This window comes from Tinamus guttatus, unplaced genomic scaffold (assembly GCF_059628265.1).
Source record: "Tinamus guttatus ecotype Peru unplaced genomic scaffold, ASM5962826v1 Tinamus_guttatus_pri_ptg000055l, whole genome shotgun sequence".
Taxonomy (NCBI): Eukaryota; Metazoa; Chordata; class Aves; order Tinamiformes; family Tinamidae; genus Tinamus; species Tinamus guttatus.
In genome coordinates, this window is record NW_028288589.1 from 1,234,906 (window position 1) to 1,258,629 (window position 23,724).

The following is a 23,724-nucleotide window of genomic DNA, read 5'->3' on the forward strand; positions in this document are numbered from 1 at the left end:
AACTAAATCAATACTGAAAAATAAAACAGTGTCAGGGTGTGGGGACAGGAACTCAATCGTCTGTAGTGTTGAGTCATTAAACTAATCCATCAAATACTTTTGGCCTAAACCAGCTAGCACTCCCCAAATATTTATTGGAGAGAGTTTTAGAGGTGTCAGAAGTGAAGAACATTCTCAACAGGCAGCCTGGAATGTCTCTAAGAGAGTTTAGCAGCACAGATATGGCCAGAACCTTCCTGCCAATTTAATAGGCAGGTAGTAAGTGCAGACATAGTTTTATTTGTACGTGTGCAGCATGACAGGCTGGTTTCCAGTGTTAATATACATGTTTTCTTCTTTGAGCACTGAGAAAAAAAAGAGGGACTCTATGTGGACTTGACTGCACCCCAGGAGAAGCTTGATTTTTTGGTGTCCTACCATCTCGCATCACTTCTCTGCTCACAACACGTCTCCTGCTTCCACGACAATGTCCTCTGTGGTGGCCTTCGGAAATCTTGGCACCTTTTTGGCCTTTTCCCTTTTCCCGTTGTGATCAGCCGAAGACTGAGAAGCATCTTCCCAGCTGGAGAGTGGTGGGACAGCCGATTGCTGCAGCTCCAGAGAAGCACCAGGAGATGCTCCTCCACGTGGCTGTTGGTAACTGTCATTACACTGGACATTATTTGTCTTTCCAGCTGAGCTGGCGTCAAGGGACTGATGATTCAGCTCCTTTAATTGTCCTCTAGCATCTCCCACTGCTCCATTTTCTTCCATATCTGTAAAAGAAAAGCTTGTTCTGTGCTTTACAATAACTGTAAGACCCTGCCTTCATCCTTCCTTTCTCTGTTAGAAACTTAAAATGAAAAAGTAGTTGTTATTGGAAAAATGGTTGTTAGAAGGATCATTTTAACAGGCCCCCAATTTCAGTTTGGCAAAAATAAGTTGCTAAAACCCAATAACAATAAACTGCTTCCACAAATAAACACACAGCAAAAATCTGAAATGGAAACAGCTGTCTTTTTCATACTGATACAAAAATAGCTCCAAAGCATTATCCAATGGTTATCAAATGCTTCAATAAATTCTTAATAATAAAGCCTATAGAATACAGCTGTTTTATAAGCTGTTTATTGCTAGGGCTGATAATCATCTTTAATACTCACTACACATCTATAAATACATCAGCCCTCTACAAATCAAGCTCGAATATAATGCACAACTTCCCAATGTTTGAAACAGCAGAGGCTATAACCTGTAATGCTATTTATAAAATGATGCTGAAAATATGTGGAAAAAAATGAAATTGATCTTATACATTTTTCATGTGGAAATGCAAAATGTTTACATCATAGTAATCCAAAGGGTTATCAAGCACAGAGGCAGAATCACTTGTAGTGTTACAACAGATGGCTGTCGAGTTGACAGCGTGTGCTATCACTTCAGTGCAAGATTGGCAGTCTGCTTCATTTGGATGCTGAAAACATTTGTGAAATTCTTGCAGGCATCTCTTCCCTGCCAACCCCAGGAAGAAAAAAAAAAAAAGGAAATTATTAAATTATTCAAGAAACAGGCCTTGGATGCTTGCTCCAAATCCAGACTGAGTCCTGCACTACATACCACATCTGTTATTGGATGACACTGGTTTTGCAACCATTCATAAGAACATATTATTGGTCCTTTCCACAAGTGACTCACAGAAAATGTGTTGTTCCACTGCTTATTACTGAGCTTGGTCTTTCAAGATTAACCCTTAGTAGCCTGAGACTTTTTGCCCAATGGCAACGTCTGAGCAGACTTATCTGCTCAGTCTTTATAACAGGAACAGTAGCAGAGGCAGCAAAGGGGTCAGATGGTTTTGCAGATTCCTAGTGGGAAAGCACCATCCTACATCCATCTGCAGGCCTCTCCCTTGATGCCAGTGGTAACTTTGCTTAGCTGAGCCTGAGACCTGCAGGGAGACCTGCACCTGGAAGATTATTTTCACCATTATTTGACTAATGAATATACTATTAGCGTTACTTGAAGACAGAAAATGTGGCTCTGGTGAGGTAGAGCGAGTAGCTCTGCTTGCTATTTTTTTAAGTAAATTATGCCTCACATTCCTCCACAAAGGACGGACTAGGATCCATGCACTAGGATTGGCTCCTTCCTCTACATTATTTGGTGCGCTAGGTAAAAGACACTCACATAACATGCATTCATAATCAACATTAACCAGTGTTTTGTGTGACATTAACATCTCCCCTTCTGAAACTCATTCTATATAGAATATATTCAGGTATTTTATTCTCTCTTTTCTCTTTTTTTCATCCCTCTCCCTTTTCTATAATTCCCTGACTTTGAACTTTATTTGCAGGCATCATTTTCCCCTATCTTCATTTCCTTTCTACAATTTCCATATTTCTTTATGCTTGCGCTCACTTCTCCTGGTAAAGATGTTTTTTTCTGACTAGCATGCCTATAGCATCCAATTTCAGAATTGTGCCTTTTGGAAATTCACTGGAAAGTTCTCAGTAAATTTTCAGTAGTCACACATGATTATGTGCATAATAGTTTTCCTCCTCATGATTGTTTTAGCATTAGGTAACTGGCTTTTTTTTTCTTTTTTTTAGTACAAATTACATACATGACTGGCTTTGACTTTCTGCTTTTTACACATAAACAAAATTATCAGGTCTCAATCCCCTATAACGAAGTTTCTTTTTTGCAATGTAGTTAAGCCTTCCTCATCTTCAAAAGTGCCATTTTCTGTTTCAAAAAAAAAATAGGTCTTACCAGAAAAGTTTGTATTATTTTTGGAATAGGCTAAAAGTTTGGTTTTGCTGATGAGCAGTTTCAAGGAAGAAATACTGGCTCGACATTTGTAGGATGTAGTAGTCTACAGTAGTCCACATTTTTTATTATTATTTTTAAATAAATTGAATAAACAATGTTTTCTCAATAAAACCCATTAGCAGGATTAAAAATCATTTAACAGACAGTTCAGGTAGCAGTTATCAATGGGAAATACTTCTGTAAGGGTGGGACGATTTGCAGTACCAGACACAACCACTGAAATGGATACTATTCTGTGTTTTTATCAGTGATCTGGAATTAAACCAGAATTAAATGATTCTGATGTCAGGCAAAGTAATATCTTGATCCCTTCTCACTTGAGATGTTGGCTATCTATGCACATAGATTTCTTCATCTTCTCCATCCTCAGCTATTTATCCTGGGATAACCACTGAGGCTTCTAGCTCCATTGGACTATGCACTGTGTCAGTACATACCAAACAGAAAAGCTTTCCATTTTAAGACGAACTGTGATGATTAATAATAAAGACTCTGAACATTTAATTGTTTTAGAAAGGTGGAATTTCTTATGGGGAGAAAAACTACAAAGCAGAAACTAAACAAAAAGACTGTAGCTTTGATTGCCTCTCTGTCTCCAAAACCAACAGCACTTTAAATAGCGGGAAATCAAACATTAGACGTTTCCAAGTCATATGTATTAAATTCACTTAAGATATTGTTATCCTTGTTTAGATTTGAACATATTGGGGAATCTTTTTGTCTTGCAACTATTCCTAAAAGACTTTAAGTGGCTGGATTTCCTTCTTCTGACAAAAATCTTCCCATGAATTATTTACACGATGGCTCCAATCAACGCTATACCTGTCAGCCTCCCCAGCCAAAATGAAAGTTCACTATGTAAAGGTGCCAAGGGAGAATGGCAGTCTCCCACTGCGAGTTTATAGACAGAACTAAGTCAGCACGCATTATGTGTCAGAGCCAACATCAGACAGAATCACATCCTTTGATCTCAGACCTCCACAGGAAGCTTAGATCTCAGACAAATTAGATAAAAAATGAATTTATAGCAGATATGTATCCTAAGGCACACAGCTGAACACTGTATTTTGGAGAAGTACAGCACATATCAAAACACATAAACTGCAGAATTTCCTCTCCCCTTCTCTCTCTGCTTTTGTGATAGATGCTAATGAAAAGAAGATAAAGCTCCAACTAGCTTCTTCCTGCCTCTTATGTAATCCACATGCTTTGGGAAAGAGGAGGAAAAAGAAATTCCTGATACAGGGTAAATGGAGTGTTCAGCAGGGTTATCAGAATGCCCTTAGACATTATATGTGCACTGTTGGCTGGTAAGAGAAAAAAAAAAAAAAGGAAAAGAAAGAAAAAGAAACCATAGGAGCATTTCACACGTGCTTTGGCTTTGGGAAGCCAAAGCTTTATGCTGCCAGCTGCATGCCCCGGAGCCTGTCTGCTTTTCAATGACCTCAGAAGTCGTGTTTGATCAGAAGATGATGAAAAGCCAAGTCTCGAGGAGGTGCGCAGGAGAGGGTTGTTTGTGGAAGTGACAGTAAGCGGTGAGGGGGAACACAAAACAGGGGAGAACGGAGCCATTTTGGGGATCTGGCCCTGAATCACTGCACGGAAAGCAGGAAGGTCCTGTAGAAGATACTGAGAGAGGTAGAGGTAACAGGGAGACTGTGGAGATGATCCCTGAGTGTTTTTTCTTGCTCTTCCTACCTCTGCCCAGTAACTGACCTTGGTGTGTTAATCCACAGCCTGCAAGATCGTCTAGACCTTTGGGAGCATTGCACAGCAGCTATCTCTATGCTAATAACGTGTTGGCTCCTCTACTTCTGGTTAAAAGAGGTCCTGTTCTCAACATGTTGTGGACACAATGGGAATGTCAGTCCCTGTCCTGCTCCAAAACCACCAGAGGAAACCACAGACTCGGTGAACTCAAGGCTGGGGAGTTTTGCTGCCGCCTTCAGCCAAGCTAGGATTTCACATAATACGTCTCCAAGGAGAAAAAATACTAAGTAGACAAATATTCAGAAGGAGGTCATCTCATTTTGCAATCATAGAATCATAGAATGCTTAAGGTTGGAAGGGACCTCTAGAGATCATCTAGTCCAACCCCCCTGCACACACAGGGTCACCTAGAGCATGGGGCACAGGACTGCGTCCAATCTCACCTCCTGTTGCAGAAATGCCACTTTCCTTCTCTCCTAGATTGCAACAAGGCTGGAGGTGATGAGCTGAACGAGGCCGTGCCCGGGCCTGGGGTGCGTTGGTACCAGCTTCTGCCCACTGCCGTATCTCGGCGTGCTCAGCTCTTCTTTCTGAAATGAAGCAAACAGTTGCATCACTCTCAATGCACCCTTGGCACAGCATCACCTACTGCTCTAAGCAACAATAAATTGCTGGTGAATTACCAGATAATCTAACATGTGTTCTTCTTGCCCAAAAGGAGAGAGGCTTTTTTTTGTGATTATGTCATCTTGTGCTTTTCCACTAGGGATCCCACTTATTCCCTCCATTAAAATCTTTCCTTGTACTGTCGTCAAGTTCACTATTGAGATTGGGACCTCATTGCAGCTAGTGTTCATGGCGCAGTTTAGGAGAATGCTCTTTAGCTTGGATTTGCAAAGCAATTTGGAAGAACAAGTTTAGTGAAACTCATGAGAAGACAGACCTTGAAACTAGTAGGAGATTGATCTAAAATGTTTTATTACTGGGATGTGCAGTGGCTCTTTTCGTATGAGTTCGTATGAGTTTCGTATGAGTTACCTGCCCCAACTATATGGAAGGTCATGTTATCGGTAGTTTCCTTCATATCCAGAAGTTCAGTGTGGCAATTTGGGAATCACAGAATGCTTAAGGATGGAAGGGACCTCTAGAGGTCATCTAGTCCAACCACCCTGCACACGCAGGGTCACCTAGAGCACGTGGCACAGGACTGCATCCAAGCGGGTTTGGAAGATCTCCAGAGAAGGAGACTCCACAACCTCTCTGGGCAGCCTGTTCCAGGGCTCTGTCACCCTCACTGCTAAGAAATTTTTCCTTAAGTTCCTGTGGAACTTTTGGTGTTTCAGTTTGTGGCCATTACCTCTAGTTCTGTCGGTGGCCACCAGTGAAAAGAGGCCAGCCCCATCCTCCTCACTGCCTCCCGTGAGGTACTTATAGACACTGATCAGATCCCCTCTCAGTCTTCTCTTCTCTAGGCTGAACAGGCCCAAATTCTGCAGAGCTTTCTCTGAGTGCCATTATCTAACCAAACAATTTGCAGAAGACAAACTAAGATGCAAGAAAATGATGAGCCAACCAAGGGAAAGAAGTGAAAGAGTCATGAGAACAGCAGCATGGTGGATGTATGAGCTGACCAACTGATTATGAGTCTTCTTATTAACAGATATTAGGAAAAAAATCAGGCTATTTTGGGGTAAGGTGTATGAATGGCTTAAAAGCTCTGCTCAGCTTGCTTTGCCATTGTTATTAAATCCAGTTGTGGTCACTCTGGAGGTTAACTAAATGGAAGAGATTTATGCTCTGCAAGTATAAATTTTCATGGCCATTTCCAACTTACTCTTGCTTTTGTTTTTTCTGAGACAGCAGAATGCAAGAAGTCCAAGGATGAGTGCAGATGCTCCTGAAGTCAGTGTAATAAGGATCATGCTAGACTTCTCTTGCAGGAGGACAGGGAAGATGGTAAATGGCTGAGACAGCACAGTAAACTTAGCCCCTGCAATTTCAAAGCAGCAGAGTTTATTACAAAAGTGAGGATACTAACTTCATAGCGAAGTCAGCAGCTTGTAGCCTTTTAACAATGATATTGCTGTTAAAAGTGCATGCTGGAACATCCCAAAAGTCCATTTATCCCCATATCCAACACTAGCCAACACTATTTATTTAGAACACCGTAACAGAAAAAGGCAAAGGTGTAACCAATTTTCTCCAGTTTACGTTCCCAGCATTCAGAATTTCCTGAAGTAGAGACAGTCTCCTTGAATGTAATCATCCTTAACAAAATTCATTCCATGAATTTGTCCAACTGACTGTCAAACTCATAAAATACATTTGCAAATTATCTGTGGCTAAGGTCGACACTATCAGGCCCAGATCAAACATGTGCACATTTTGCATAACAAGACAGAGAAATTGACTGCGATGAGAACAGTGCTAAGTCATGCACTGTTGTTAAAGTCTGCACCTCGTCCATTTGAATATAGTGGGAATCTAGAAACATTCACCGTTAGGCTTAAGTCCAAGATATGGAAAGCTCTTAGGTCTGTAACTTGTTGATATTCTCCATTATGTTGATAGCAAGTATTATAAATAAACACTTTGAGTCACTGTTAGCATGGTCTTTTCCAGCACTTCAGATAGTCCTAGGGTGTAGACTCAGGCATTCGTAATTGATCTAAAAAAATGAACCGTGAAAAAGCACTTGGCACATATCAGTCTGGACCAACAAATGCTCTCTCAGGCTATGCTCACAAGCAGTTAGGTTTTAGCACAGGTCCTGGACCACTTCCAAAATATATTTTGAATGGAGATGTGTTCTAGTAGGAAAGGAATTTGATAAAACGAGCCATTGCACTGTCTATAGAATAGTTTGAAGGACATGGATGAGTGCATCAACATATTACCTATTCAGTCCTACATCCACAAACCTTATATTTTCAGTTGATGTTAACTTCTTTTATTTATTTGATTTACACTTAAAAAAAAAAGTTAAAAAGATTTTTTTTCACTGATCTCAAAAATCAGAAACACTGGATGAATGGATCAAGTCTGATGGGATTCCTGTCAATTAAATATTAATCTAGGATAAGGAGTGAGACCACACATTATTGCAATGAATAGTCTATTCTCTCCAGGAATTACCACTGAAGGACTTAGGATCACTGCATTCAACATCTGCTGCATCTTCTGAGCTCTCTCCAAATCACAAGAGGATTCGGAATTATGCCAAGGTACACACAGAAAGCTAATCACAAAAATGCATCCCAAAAACATATTATTTGATTGTTTAATTTTTGTTTATTTATCTTGAGTCATAAGCAAATACCTTCTAGAAGAGGCTGGCAGTATAAAAGCCTTTATACTGTCTCCAGCATGGCTCTCAATTAGAAACAAGCAATAGGGATTTCTTTTTTGGTGTGTATTTTTATGATGCTAAAAGCATTAATTTTCTGATTTACATAGACGGTGCCTACGCAGATGGATCAGCTGTCTGCATTGCTATCTGTAAACATCTCTTTGCAACACTTACTAGCTAAGGGTTTAATGAAAGGGATCTGTATTAGATCAGAGGAAAGGAGATATTTTGGCTCCCCTTAAATAAGTTTTGAAAAACATTTCATTATGCTGCACTTCCCACTGAAGAGTCTGATCCTGTGGGGTGCTAGTTTTACATCTGCTCTCACTGAAATATCATCAGTGTGGGTGTTCAGCTCAACATATACTCCTTTAAAGGCCCACCTCCAAGTATCCCCTGCACCACAATTGTCCCTTTGCAAAGCCACGGAAAACTGCATCAATCAGCAACTTTTGACCGGGAGGGAGAAAGGTTTCTCATTTAAATACATAAATAAACAAATAAAAACTGGGTCTTCATTTAACCTTGCATAAGGAAGGGATTTCTTGGGTCATAAATCCTACCCCATGCTATTGTATAGATCATTTCATACAATATCATCCACGGGCTTATCAAGTTGGATGAAAAAGTACCTTGATTATCTGCCTCCACTGTTCCAAAGTAGTAAGATAGGCTATTCAGAAGCATAAGACTCTAAATGCTAGTTGCCTTCTGTAATTTCTAGCCCCTCATAGCTAGGAAACACAGGAAGAAAGAGGCACCTTTCTCTGGCAGCTCTTCTCTTTCTGACCTCTCTTGTTTTTTAGGTTCCTGAATTACTGACATAAGAATCACCTTGTTTGCCTGGGTGATGACAGCTTGGACATGGAACAAAACTCAGGCTGTTTAGAGGTTTGGCATGCATCCACTCATTCAAGTAAGACTTAAAACTCCCTATATAAACCCTACCATATAAAATACAGAAAACACAGCCTACCGGGAGGTGATGTGACAGTGAATATGAGGATCCAGTTTGTGCCTGCGCTGGAGACAGCCAGATTGGTAAACCTTGCATATCCATTGATGACCTGTACTTCAGTGATCCCTACAAATTGAAAATAATAACAAAAAATTAACAGTTTCCAGTTAAGCATGACCCTAACCACACTCCTGAACCCATTACCGAAAATGAGCAAACCGAGAGAGATCCTGTAACTTCAATGGGACTTGGGAAGGTCTGAATCAGTGTCCTATCTAATTGCAAACTGTCTAATCCCAGAAATTTCACATGGGGCAAGGTCTTCAAAGGTACTCGGCCATCAAATTCTTGATGGAGCAGAGGATCTAACTTTCTGAACATTGGTTCCCCAATCTCTCTAGAAAATAAGGTTTATTGTATATATCCATATCACAGATGTGCAGCATGAATAAAGATGTTAGGGGGATCATGCAGAGGTAATGGGAGCTATACAGATGTTTTAGAAAATTCCCACTATTCGCTTTCCAATTTCACTCATGTCTTGTGTGACTAAGATTGTCACCAAGGAAACAAAAATAATGCTTAGGAACGTGTTAGATATCTATTTTATTTTTTAGTCTTTAAAAGCAAACTACAGCAGCTAAAGGAAAAATGACGACTGTTTTAACCTCTTTCTGCTTTGCAAGTCTTAGCAATATATAAGCTTATAACTTATAGCTCTCAGAAGCTATAAAAGGGATCTGGCTATGAAAAATGTCTGTGGTGACTACCCTGTGATCATACATGAGTGATTATATCTCAACTAGAAACATGACAGTGAAATTCCCATGGAGAGCACTAAAATGAAACCTGGGACACAGAGTCTCTGTCATTTTACCTGTTCTTCTGAGCTACTAGGGAAAGCATTTTACCCCAACATTTACCCTAATCATGTTTTTATTTATTTATTTATTTGAACAGATTTTTTTCTGAAATATTTAATTGATTTTGCAACTGGATCTCTGTTTTATTGGGTATATCTTTGGGCACCAGCCAAGTCTTGGTCTTTAAGTAATGCTGACCAGGTCTGTGATTCATTCAGGCTCTTGGAATGAAAGGGGAAAAATCCTAAAGACTGACAAACTTTCCAAGTGTTGGTTCAGGTGGGGGTAAGAATTCAGTACTTCCTAGGATGCTGGGTTCCATCCAGTGTTTATAAACACAGACACTCCTGCCTTCTCAAAGACAACATTTAATAATTATTTTCTTTAAGAAGCAGGTGTCTTGGCAGTTAAGCAGCACTGGTGAGGGTATATGAAGTTTGATGATGAGGGCCACATTGATGGCCTTCCATCTCCATACTCAGGATACTGAGCAAACTGGTGAAATAGCAAATGTCTCTGGAGACACCCTTAGCCAGTGTTTTTGCTACCACAAATGAATAGGTCTGTTCAAAAAGTGGAGACAGAGCTTTTGATTGTAGGCCAGATTGAAAGACCCTTTCCTACATCAATGTTTACCTTCTTACATCAATTTTCCTCTTCTCTATCCAGAAGTGTCTACAACACGCAACTCAGGATGAACTGGATTTTCCTTAGGGTGTGTCTAATTTGTGAAGTATCAAGGATATCAGATATGAAAATCTGGAAGCTTCCTTATCTGCTAGCTGCAGTGTAGAGACTTGTAAGGTAAAGCACAGCTTTCCCACACTGCCCTGGCCTCAGTGTCCCTTCTCCTATTCTCCTATTAGCCAAACACTTCAGCGATGCTCATTGAGCATTGCTGGGCTGATCCAAATTTTGTCCTAGAAGGGCAGGGGGACAGGGCCCTGACTGACCTGGGCCAGGAAACATAGGACAAATGCACGGCATTTGCTTCACCCCTGCCTGTAAGCTGGAGAGATGCCTTTAGAGGTAACCTGGAGTCCTTACTCTAGCACTATGCTCTCCCACCTTGATGTGTATCTTCATGAGGAAAGGAAGCAGAAAGCAGGATCTTCTGCTCTGTTTAGGCTTTTGGACATCTGAAGGATCATTCCTACCTACAGGGTTATTCAAGGCAAACAATTTCTGCCAGCTCTGACTCTGTTCCTCTCCCCTGACTCTGTTCCTCTTCCAGAGCTGGGCCTGTTCAGCCTGAAGAAGAGAAGGCTGAGAGGGGATCTAATCAGTGTATATAAACACCTCAAGAGAGGGAGTGAGGAGGATGGGGCTGGCTTCTTTTCACTGGTGGCCCCCAATAGAACCATAGGAAATGGCCACAAACTGAAGCACCAAAAGCTCCACAGGAACTTAAGGAAAAAATTATTGACAGTGAGGCTGACAGAGCCCTGGAACAGGCTGCCCAGAGAGGTTGTGGAGTCTCCTTCTCTGGAGATCTTCCAAACCCGCTTGGACGCAGTCCTGTGCCCCGTGCTCTAGGTGACCCTGCGTGTGCAGGGGGTTGGACTAGATGATCTCTAGAGGTCCCTTCCAACCTTAACCATTCTATGATTCTAGGTTGGCTGCCTAAACCTATAGGACAAGAACTAATCAGAGCTGGATCTCTTCTTTGGTGCTGAAGTGACTGGCATGCTCTAGCCTTGAGTTCTGCTCCTAAATGCTCACAGCCTCCCAGTGGCAGTGCTGCATACGGGCTGCCTACTGAAAGCTCTTCATTGATGTGTTGCCTTCAGATTTGTGCCCAGAAACGGCTGTCAAGAAGCTGTCCTGAGCCAAAAACACACTATATTTAAACAATTATTAACAGAGAAAAAAGTCACAGTTCCCCTGTCCATGACCTGATAATGATAAATTTACTAGTATTCTAGTTATTTTAACCCCTTTCTCTACATGCATGCAGCGTCTTGCACAACAAACCCCCAAGTTCATTGTGGGTCTCCAGATATGCATCATATCATAAGATATATAAATAGGCAGTAATTTATACTGTGAAAAGGCTTGCTGAAGACATGGGAAGCTCAGTTTCTCTAATTGCTCCATTCTGATCATCCATTTATCTCCTGAGCATATGACTCTCTTCACAACAGTATCTGCATTGACTACCAAGAGTTTTCTTGGCTCACATGCTTACTGTAACACCACTTTTATGGAGGATCTTGTCAGCTGCGTTCAAATATTTATAATTGTCATTTCTAGTCTATGATGAAGCCTGCAGTACTGTACTGTACTTCTCAACAGAGACTATCTCAGCTTTCGGGCACATATGCTTCAAATCTCGGAATATTACAGATATATATGGGAATCTTCACAAAGATATCTCAGGCAAGCTGGTATTTAACGCAGAAGCGAGCTAATTTGGAGCTAAACTACTTTCCAAGAGGCAGTTTGGCTGCTGTCAGATGAAGCAGCCTCACTATGCTAGACGGGACCCATTTCGATTAAATGCTGCTTTCATATGCTTCAAAAGACGAGTGCAATAAGGACGTTTGTCAAAGGAAAAACTGCAGCAAACTATTACACGCAGAACATCTGTACAATGTAGTTCATTCTTTGCTGGAGTTTATTGACTATTAATTTGATGCATGTATCTTTTAAAGAATGTGAAGTGCATTTCTCTTCTGTGACTTTTCTTTCTCTCTTTCTTTTTTCTTTTTTTCTCTCACAGTATCCTCCTTCCCTCTCCATTTCCCTTCCTCCCTCCCTCCCTCCCTCCCTCCCTCCCTCCCTCCCTCCCTCCCTCCCTCCCTCCCTCCCTCCCTCCCTCCCTCCTTCCTTCCTTCCTTCCTTCCTTCCTTCCTTCCTTCCTTCCTTCCTTCCTTCCTTCCTTCCTTCCTTCCTTCCTTCCTTCCTTCCTTCCTTCCTTCCTTCCTTCCTTCCTTCCTTCCTTCCTTCCTTCCTTCCCTCCCTAAAAACAATGAAAAATTAAAAAAATGACCTGAGTGATTTTCTAACCTGTAAACCTAGATCTACAGTGGGGCAGGAAGAATTTGTCATTAGTGGAAGAATAAGCTGAAAGAGTGAGAACTCCTAATTTAGAGCATAAGCACCACTTACCTTTCCCAAATGTTAACTTTTTAAGCCAAACTTAATAGACAAATAATCTTCCTGCAAGCAAAATACATTACCTATAACAGGAAACCTAGCTTTTCATTGTGTGCCCTGTTTACTGATGTTTAAAGATCAGAACAAGGGAAGCTGGGCTGTTTTGTTTATAATCAATTTCATTTCCACTTTCCAGTTTACAAGCATATGATCATCCTCAGGTTTTCAGTTCAGTGCTGTGCTTAAAAAACGATCTATATCTAAGCATGTGCATAGTCTCAATAACCTCAAGGGAAATACTCACATGCTTAGAGTTAATCATGAGTTCAGGTCTTTTGATAAATGAGGACCAGAAGGGAAGCATTTAAATCCCTCATGAAAAACATTTTCACATTGAAGAATGCTAATTAAAAACAATAGGCAGTTATTTCTGTTTCTACTTGGCCAGATCATTTGCTGGGACAAACAGATTGTCATTGACTCTGAGGAAATTACCCCAATCAACATGAGCTGAAAATCAGATATTAGGATTTCTAATCCTGCATTCTTTGGCTTTTTGATCTAAGATACACATTTTCAAGATGAACTACTGGATATAGTCCCTTTGTGGCGACAGAGCATGGAAACACCTTGTATAAACTCCTCTTTCTCTAGCATGTGACGAGGCAGTTCACCAAAATCCTTCTAATTCAACCTTCCTTTTTTTCCTTTCCCAGACCTTTCCCAGAACGATCTCTCAAATTTATCACCATAATTACCCATAGCTACTTTGCTATAGCCCTTGATGTAAGAAAACATGTCCAAACCTTTGAGCACAGCCTCCGAGGAGCCCTTGAGGTGAGCTGACACAACCCAGGGCTCTGAGGGCAGCCCCACTTTGTCAACTCTCTTACCCTGCGAAAAAGAACAAAAGAGACAAAGATCCTCACCAAAAGAAAAGAAAGTTTGGGTGATTTTAAACAATTATAATAATCTGTTAATGCATGGCATTGACATGTTACATGTTGCAAACAACAAAACTATCACTCTCTGAGATGAGCTTAACCTCAGAGGAATCAATTCTGGCAACTTCACTCTGTTTCAGCAAGGTTTGGCAAGTTTGGCTGCTTCACTTCAAATACCCGGTGTCCCATTCACATTGCTTATGAGAAACATTATGAGATAATTTTGACATCACAGCGTCAAAGTTCAAGGAAAGCGAGTGGATTTAGTCTATTTAGATAAGCTGCAGATTTAAGTTCTTCATACACTCATACACTCATTGAAAGTGTGAATTGTGATACCTAAATATCATAGTTATAATAGGCATACAGGATCTAGTCCATGTGTGCATGAAAAGCTCAGCTTTCAGTTCTTTATTTTTAAAGGTAGTTGTTAGCTCTCCTGTCAACCAAAAAAAAAAAAAAAAAAAAAAAGGAATGTGTGCCTGAAATGAGTGTGTAGTTCAACGGAGGATTCAGTTGCCTAAATGGAGGTTTTGTGAACCATTTCAGACACCACAATCCTCAGTGTTATCTAGTAAGTCTGAGGAGCAGAGATTGAATGTGATAGCTATCAAAGTATGGATTTAAGACTCACAATATACAAGAGAAAGCTCAAAAATGTGGACAGGGTCTTTCCTAGAAGATAAGGCATGTGCCAGTGCCACTGGCTACTTATTTATAGGGAAATCTTAGGCCTTTTCTAGGTCAGTCCTATGGTTTTTGCACTTCTTGGAGATGTCAAAAATGTGAAGCATTAATAAAAATGTCCATACACAGAGAGGCAAATCCTACCTTCCTATCCAGGAAAATGATCTGCGGCTGCACGGGAAGCTGTTTCTCCATTTCTCCATCTGAGGGCTGAACCCGAACAGAGATGTTATAGGGCCTCACATACAAGCAAGTTCCAGGGTTTTGTCTGCTTCCATTTCTTTCACTTGCAAAGGAAATTGAAAAAAACATATATATATATAAATACCCAGAAAATTAATGATATGAAAATACCTGATGTGAATTCCTGAGATAATTCACAGCTTGCCTATGTCTCATAACTACAGATTACTTTCTGTTCACAAGATTTTCTGCCTTTTTTTTAGTGCAGGTGGCAATACTCAAATGTTAGTTGTGAGCAGGAAGGATAAATTAGTAGGAACGACTACTAATTTATCTTATGATGATATTTTGATACATTGCATTAAATCAGTGTGTACAAAAATATGAAACAGGCATCACTCCAAGGAGAAAACAATGCTCAGGTAATAATAACAATAATAATAATAATAATAATAATAATAATAATAATAATAATAATAATAATAATAAATAAATCTTTGTTCCTAATCCCAGATGCAGATGGAAAACTGAGGAATTAATAAAATAAGTTATTTCCCCAGTATCACATAGGATGCATGTAGCACAGGCAGATTTGTCACGTTCAGAAACCCAGTGCCTTATCCCCAAAATCTTCATTCCAGTACACTGATAACTGAAGGCTGCAAATGCTTCCTGTCCAGCTAAAAGATTTCTAATGGGTATCTTTGAGCTCTTGTAAATAAAAAGTTTCACAAGGACAGGACTTTAAGCAAAAGGTTTTACTGCAGATCTCCATCCTGTCTTTCCTATGATACTGCACTTCATTATCAGGAAAGGCCACATACTATATTAAAGGACACTGTCTTTTCAAGACTAAAATTTAAATTCAAGAATGACAGGAGAGGGCTTCTGCATTTGAATAAATAATCAACACCTTATTCTGAACCTGTATCATTTCATTCCCTCTCCCAGTGTTTTCTGTCATTTAGCATCTCTTTTATACCAACATATACATCTAAGTTATGATTGCAGTGACACTGTTTGAGGTTTTTGATTTTGTCTTTAAATGAAAATAGGAAAGTTATTCATTCATCTCGCTGGTGTTTGCTTGAAGTTGTTTACAAACAAACAAAAAAAAAAGCACAAATTTCCTTTGGTTCGTTGCTGTGAATTTAAAAAATATACTGCCTCTCATGGAGCTGAAGTACTGAAATATTCTCCTGAAGATGGGAAATATTGGACTAGACCATAGAAAGAGGAAAGATAGGTTTTAAGGACACTCGTGGTTTAAGGAATTGGTACAACAATTTAAATAGAAAGTCTCAGGTCTTCTCTTGATTGTTTTTCTTCTAAGTTGCTAACTTTCAAAAGCAATGGTATATTAGAAATTCATGGCAAAGGCACCAACTTATTTTGTGGTGCTCTTTCCCACCTCCTTCCGTAACTGGACATCCAGTGCAGTGACTTAAATTCAATACAGAAGGACACCAAATCATTGTGTTTTTATGGCAGAATGTGCACTTTTGGTGAGCTCTCTCTATCCAACTGAGTTCAGAAAAGTTCAGGTGAATCTTGGCATAGTTTATGTATGCAGGCCAGAAAAAAAAACTTATCTCTTTCTCTATTTACCTTAAACTGTCAGCAAACAGGAAGAAAAAATGGTTGGAAATGCCAGACTTCACAACCCAGGCTCTACACAGTAAATAGTGCCCATCACTCACTTAAAGGAGGTAGGAGGTGACTATTCCCACTCCCTAAATCATGCAGTGAAGTAACAAAATGAAAAAAAAAAACCCACATGCATGTTTAAAAATGAATGTTTGTTTGCAGGTGATTTGAATGCAGTCAACATAGCACAGAACACACTGTTTATCATCCACATGGTCCAGCCTGCTCCTTGCTGTGAAGGAGCCCCTGCCTTAGACTTATGTCCCTGTATCAGTGTCAAGAGGGAGGAGAGAAGAGCAGCCTTCTGCTCCCCTGGTGATTTGTGCCATGCTGGGAAGGGTTTGCAATCCCCTGCTGACAGCACTCATTGCAGAGCAGCTCAGGAGCTCAGTGCCTTGCAGCACTTCTGTAGGTGGGCACAGTGGGCAAGCAAGTGGTATCACGGTGTCTTGGTCAGTAACGGGCCCAGAGGCACCAACACGGGTCTGCAGAACAAGCTAGGGCTCTGCAGGAGAGCAAACGCCTGTTCCTCAGCAGCAAGGAAGCTGTGGATCATAGGAAGAAACCAGAGGACCAACTGAGGGTATAAAAGCATGACTGAAAAAGAGATAAGCTGAAGATAAAAGGAAGCTAAAAGGAGATAAATATTTGAGGCAGAGAGAAGGAGGCATTGCTGCAATCAAGAATTGGTTGCCATTCTAATTTATATAATCTATAATTCATATAATAATAATAAATTATTATTATCCACTGGCTTCAAGGGGAAAGAGATCAGACCCAGGGCCTGTGTCAAGGTTCTATTAAAGTGAATGTATACATCAATATTAGAAAATGAAATAGTGCCAAAGAACAAGCCTTGGCAGTGAAGCTTGATCATCTCTACAGTCAACTTGCTACTCCTTGGCAAGCCTAGGTCCAGCCAAAATTACAAAGTCCAGGACAACACCCAAAGGGTATGGCAGCATTCAAAGTGGGGTTGCTGGTGAGAAGAAGACAGGCTGTGGGGAAGAAGGTGCCATAATGAAGATAGGACATAGGCAATCTGAGGACTTGCACAAGGCAAAGCAGGTGCAGATTCACCAAAAGGGTTGCAGATACGTCAGCACCCTTGGGTCAGAGGTGTTCCCACCATGTACACCTGCATGTTCCCACTACGTCTGGTGGGAATGAGGCCAGCCAAACACCAAGTACCTGTGCGCTCTTTCTTGCATTGTTCAAGGCTTTGTCTCCCTCTGCAGATCTTATCACTGAGCAGTACAGATAGCAAAAGAGGGACATGAGCATCCAGAGGGATGTGTTAGGAGTCCTGGTTCACTCCTAGTATATGCAGAACACAAGGATGACTCGTATTTCCATAGATGCCCAGATTTCCACATGTCATACAGAAAATCAAAGCTATAGGAAAGAAACTCCAGTGGAAAGCAAGTTTCAGTTTTCCTTCACAGCGACGAAACAATAAAAAAGTAATATCGATCATGTCCCTTTATGATGACCATGCTAATGGACTGAATGAGACACATGCTGACAGACATTAACGATGTATTCCATCTTTTGCCTAGGCTGAGCCAATAAGACCAAAATTCAGCACATTCCAACCATGCACATTGCTAACACTGGCAGGGAGCTTTGAACAAAGTCATGACCACTGTTAGGTCTTTGCCCTGGAATCTAGGTGCTGTGAGGGCAGCGAGTTGGTAGGAGTAGGTCTAATAGGGAAGACGAGTAACAAGGCAGCCAGGACTGACAGTGAACTGGGATAATAAACAAGTAACTGAATCACCTTGTGTTGGTCAGGTGGGGCAAGAGGAGTAAGCTTATTTATCTAACCATTTTGAGCATTTCCTTTCAGACTGCAAGGAAGTTCTGATTAGAATCTAGCTATCTTATGTCTGTTTAAAGCATCAGATAAGGTGATTAGACTCCAAAAGAACAGTTCTTTTTTTGGCATATGTTAATTAAAATCCAACCAACCTATCAAACAAAAAAGTCTTTCTGAATGATGAGTTCTGACTTTAACCTACTGGGGCCCTACCACCATCAGATCTCCATTTGCTAGATGTGGATCTACACCAGCAACTATCCAAGCCTTAGACACCCCCCAGTCTAGCTCAGGGTGAATGTTTTCCCCACTTTGCAAATAAGGAAAGAAAGCAACTCAGCATGAACACAGCTTTCTAGGAATACACAGACATGTCTCCTCCATAAAGCAAGTCTTCTCCCCTGCTCAGAGAGCTTTCATTTAGTATTTTATGATCCTCATGGTTATGATCCCCAAAACTGAAGGCAAGCAGCTGCCTGGTGGGTGCAGCTGGTAGTAACAGCCATAGTCCAGATTCTCCTAGTCTGGAAAAGGCAACTTAAAAAAATATCAGAGATTGGAGTGACCCAATGGGTACATCCAAGGGTGAACAGGCATAAAAAAGGGTGAACTGCAATCACCAGCTGCCTTCAGAACCAGTTCATCAGACAGGAGAGAAATGTCCTCCAGATTGACTTATACCAATTGTTGGAGACCAGTGGAAATGCCCATACTTACAATGCCGCCTGCTAGTGGTCACGGAATAAGCCAGACTAAGACCTCCTCTTTAACACACTACTGAAGTTTACTGTTGGAGGAACGTCTTTTATTAAATGCAAACAGCATCATGCCGGAGGTCAGAGCCTTGCTGCTGCTGCGTATCCCAAGGTAATACCACTTTAAGCTCCACATAAACTCTTAAACAGTTTCTATCCTAAAACCAGACCGTAGGTGGTACAGTTTTTTACGATATGTTATAATAGTGCAATAAATCTGTTAGCTTAAAATCGAATCTCCGTGGCCTTTTAGAGAAATCATCATTAAATGCAAGGCCCTGTTAATGATGCCATCCCAGTGAAATTGTTTAATCTGCTAGGGGGGTGAAAGGTCACCAAATGAATTTTTTATAATACATCAACTTGACACGCAATAGGGAAAACTGTAATAGATAAAAGCAAAGGAAAAGGGCACTGTCTTCTTCTGATAGGTCAATAGCAGCCAAGAGAGTCACTCATCCACTTTTCCTTCACTACTGTGCTCCTTTTCCATTTAATATGGACACCCAATTAATACCTCAGCACCATAGACAACCTCATTTTAGGTGAATTATAGCAATTTCTTCCCCCTTCTCCGAAATGAAAGTGATCACAATACATCATAGCATTGTGCGAATTAACGTTAATTGATTCGAGTTACCAAGCATTGATGGGCCACTTCTATAATCCGGCCCTTATTGGGAGCTGGAAGGGATGAAGGGAAGATTAGATTGCACCGTCCGTTGCTTTGACGACGGCGGTCACCTGACGGCTTGTTAGACAGTTGTACGGTTCTATTGCAGGCCCCAGTGGGGTCGTCAGTAAACTGGAGTGATGTCCAAACATCATTACACGCTGCTCCGATATTAAAGCAAAGGGATTAGCACCTTATTGCAAGCAACCTGGATTTGTCATTGTGCTGTCGTTATCCAATTTCCAGATGATAATGTGACTGTGGCCTGCGGGCGTTTGGTCCTACAGCCAAACTAAGGTGTATATATATATCTATATATATATATGTATTTATATATATGTACAAACACCCCCACAAAGACCCAACACCCAAAGCCATTTAACCCTTCAGTCACCAGACTGATTAAAAAAGCATGTGAAAGAATTTTTCTCTATTTTGTGTGTGTGTTAAGCGATGGTCAAGGCTATAACACGATGGCAAAACAGGCTGACTTCAGAGTCGAGACGCCTGTCATTCACTTTTAATTTTCCACCAGCTACACTCCATTAATAGAAGTGACAGTATTTTAAATAAGGGTGAGTGAGGAAAGGATCTGTCCCTCAGAGATCTGTCAGCTCCCCTCTGCTGTGTGCACCCACGCTATGTAAATCATCAACTGCACAGCTTTACTTATGTGGTTTTTAACAGAGACCCCATTAACTGGGATCCAATACACATGTGACATAAAGCCAGATCCATAAGCAACATAAAAAAAAAAAAAAAGTTCTTGTTTGACAATGCTAAGGTACCACCTCTGAGGCCGGATCTCTTTCCAATCCCCTAGAAAGCCTGTGGGGTTTCCTGGGATCTCCAGGCTCTGATATGTGCTCCCACGTGTGTCTGAACATCTGTCACATCTTGGAAACACAGGGGAATTGGGAAAGACCCTCCTTAAGCTGTTTCCTTCATTTTGAACTGCGATATAACACAAAACCCTTGCTTTCAATGAGGCACACATTGGTTGGGCTGACTCATAGCCCTTTAATGAAAATGTATCCCTTGTCCACTCCACATAGACCTGCAAAGTGCCCTGAGTATCCAAAGGGTCCAAAGTCTGTTTGTCCTCTCTTTACTCCTCTTTACTCTTCTCCTCTGCTCTCTCCTGCTGTCCTTTCTCTTTTCCTGATTCCTTACTCCCTTCCCTCCCTTCCTGCAGGGGAACCACCTAGTTATTGTAAGCCCACTGATGGAGCAGGCCGCAACTTCAGCCACAGTTACAGTGGAGGTGACATTTCAATTCTCATTGCCTGAATTTTGTAATTCATGGGTGTCGCTTTTGAGAGTGACTGGTGAGTTTTCATAGCTGTGAGGCACTAAGTGACACACCAGACTAACAAGGGCTTTTTAGATAGGTTTACTATGTATGGTACATATTAACCTAAAGAAACCTAAAGGTAGCTTAAAAGTAAGGCTCAGTTTAAGAAGCAGCAGCTCCATTTTAATTCAAGGGCAACTACTTTGGTACAGCCCACTGCTGTTTCAACTGATTTAGTCTTATTTTTCTTTTGTGATAAGACACTTCCCTCAGTAGGCAGGGAGAATGGAGATGTCAATTCAGTGCTTCATCATTTTCAGTGACTTCCACAGATCATTGTGCCTAATTTCCCCCCTTGCTCCCCTATACAAGGTAGTAACCTCCTACAAGGAGGCTATATAGAACCCTGGAAGTCTAGCTGTGGGAGTCCTCGTAAGAATATTTCCATACTGACGATAGGCAGGAGCATCAAACTACCTCCTAAACATCCCCAGTCTGATTTCAGTTTGAAGAAGTGTTAAAATAGCAGTCCTGGAATCTAACATCTGCACAGGCAAAGGCCTTGTGCAGTATCGACAACCCAACTACAATTGTTCCTTTCTGACTCCAGTAATGTGCTGATGGTTCAGTTTTGATACTCACTCAGTTCCTGATTTATTTTTTTTTTCTGCTAAAAATGTCATCAGGAGAGGCAGTTAACAAAATGGTTTGTGATAAGAAAACTTCTCCTCTAAGATTTGGAACAAATTCCCCGAAACATTTCCCACACAACCCACTGGTTACTACCTTCAGTCATCACAGAAAGATATCTCTGAACCTCTGAGTTCATGCTGAACACCTACCTCTCGTTGACAGATCCCTGGGCTACCCATTTCCCAAGTTTGAAAATAATTATGGATTGAGAACAAAAAAATGCATTTGTCTTGATTCCTAAGTGGAGTCCTATATGATGACCATGCAGTTTTTGTGGCATAACACTGAATATATATTTATTAGTCTCCATTTTAATCTCATTAAGTTCCTCATCCCATTGTTCTATGAACAGCCCATTAAAGAATCTCAATTCTCTGAATAGAAACCTCCTAAGTTTCACCGTAAATTTATTTATTAGTCCCAACTAATTAATCTTTTAACTAGTCCCAAGCTTAACAAAAAAAAGGGGTGTGGGGTGGGAAGGGAATCAGGAGGATATTATTATTTGGCTGAAGTGATCCTCTTCAAGGAATCTAGCCCTGTCAGAAGATTCTTCTCGTTTATTCAGTTTACTCTCTGAGGAGAAATTACAGAATCACAGACTGGTTGAGGTTGGAAGGGACCTCTAGAGATCACCTAGTCCAACCCCCCTGCTCCAGCAGGGACACCCAGAGCACGGGGCACAGGGTGGCATCTAGGCGGGTTTTGAAGATCTCCAAAGAAGGAGCCTCCACAACCTCTCTGGGCAGCCTGTTCCAGGGCTCTGTCACCCTCACAGGAAAGTTGTTCTTCCTCACATGGAGGTGGAACTTCCTGTGTTTCAATTTACACCCGTTACCCCTCGTCTTTTCACTGGCCACCACAGAGAAGAGCCTGGCCCCATCCTCCCTACAATCACTTCTCAAGTACTTGAACATGTTGATCAAATCTCCTCTCAGCTTTTCTTTCTCCAGGCTAAACAGGCCCAGCTCGCTTAGTCTTTCCTCATATGACAAATGCTCCAGTCCCTTAATCATCTTTGTTGCTCTGCGCTGGACCCTCTCTAGAAGCTCCGCATCCCTCTTGTACTGGGGAGCCCAGAACTGCACCCAATACTCCAGGTGCAGCCTCACCAGAGTTGAGTAGAGAGGGAGGATCACATCCTTCGATCTGTTGGCAACGCTCCTGCTGATGCAGGCAAGGATCCCATTGGCCTTCTTCTTGGTCATGAGGGCACATTGCTGACTCATAGTTAACTTGTTGTCAACCAGGACTCCACAATCCCTTTCCGTGGAGCTGCTTTCCAGCAGGTCAACCCCTAATCTGAACTGGGTTATTCCTCCCCAGGTTCAGGGCCCGGCACTTCTCCTTGCTGAACCTCACGAGGTTCCTTTCTGCCCAACTCTCCATCCTGTCTAGGTCCCTCTGAATGGCAGCGCAGCCCTCTGGAGTGTCAGCCACTCCTCCCAGTTTGGTGTCATCTGCAAACTTGTTGAGGGTGCACTCTGTGCCCTCGTCCAAGTCATTGATGAACAAGTTGAAGAGCACCGGGCCCAGTACTGACTCTTGTGGGCCACCACTGGCCACAGGTCTCCAACCAGACTTGGTCCCGTTTATCACCACCCTCTGGGCTCTGCCATCCAGCCAGTCCTCAACCCACCTCACTGTCCACTTGTCCAGTCCATACTTCCTGAGTTTCCCTATGAGGATGTTATGGGAGACTGTGTCAAAAGCCTTGCTGAAATCAAGGTAGGCAACATCCACAGCTCTCCCACCGTCCATCCAGCTGGTCACCTCATCGTAGAAGGCTATCAGGTTCATCAGACATGACTTTCCCTTGGTGAATCCATGCTGACTACTTCTGATCACCTTCTTTTCCTTGACATACCTAGAGATGGTCTCTAGGATGAACTGCTCCATCACCTTTCCAGGGATGGAGGTGAGGCTGTAGTTTCCTGGCTCCTCCCTCTTGCCTTTTTTGAAGCCTCGAGTGAGGTTGACTCTCTTCCAGTCCTCCGGTACCTCCCCCACTCTCCAAGACCTCTCAAAGATGATGGAGAGTGGCTGAGCAATAACCTCCACCAGTTCCCTCAGCACTCTTGGGTGTATCTCATCTGGGCCCATAGATTTATGGGTGTCCAGTTTGCCTAAATAGTCCCTAACCCAATCCTCCTCGACCAGCGGAAAGTCCTCCTCTCTCCTGGTTCTCTCTCTTGTCTCTGGGCTCTGTAGTTCATGGGGACCAGCCTTAGCAGTA

At 41.6% G+C, this 23,724-nt stretch overlaps 1 protein-coding gene and 1 pseudogene across 1 annotated transcript in view; both read right to left on the reverse strand.

Moving 5' to 3' along the window:
* Positions 1–438: 438 nt before the first annotated feature.
* PKHD1 (PKHD1 ciliary IPT domain containing fibrocystin/polyductin) overlaps positions 439–23,724 on the reverse strand; it is a 239,843-nt gene continuing 216,557 nt past the window's right edge. The window contains 6 exon segments of the mRNA XM_088540100.1: positions 439–755; positions 4,968–5,114; positions 6,359–6,514; positions 8,850–8,957; positions 13,600–13,687; positions 14,569–14,695. Of these exon segments, the coding sequence (XP_088396226.1) occupies positions 439–755; positions 4,968–5,114; positions 6,359–6,514; positions 8,850–8,957; positions 13,600–13,687; positions 14,569–14,695 (943 nt within the window).
* LOC148595846 (uncharacterized) lies at positions 19,534–23,152 on the reverse strand (annotated as a pseudogene).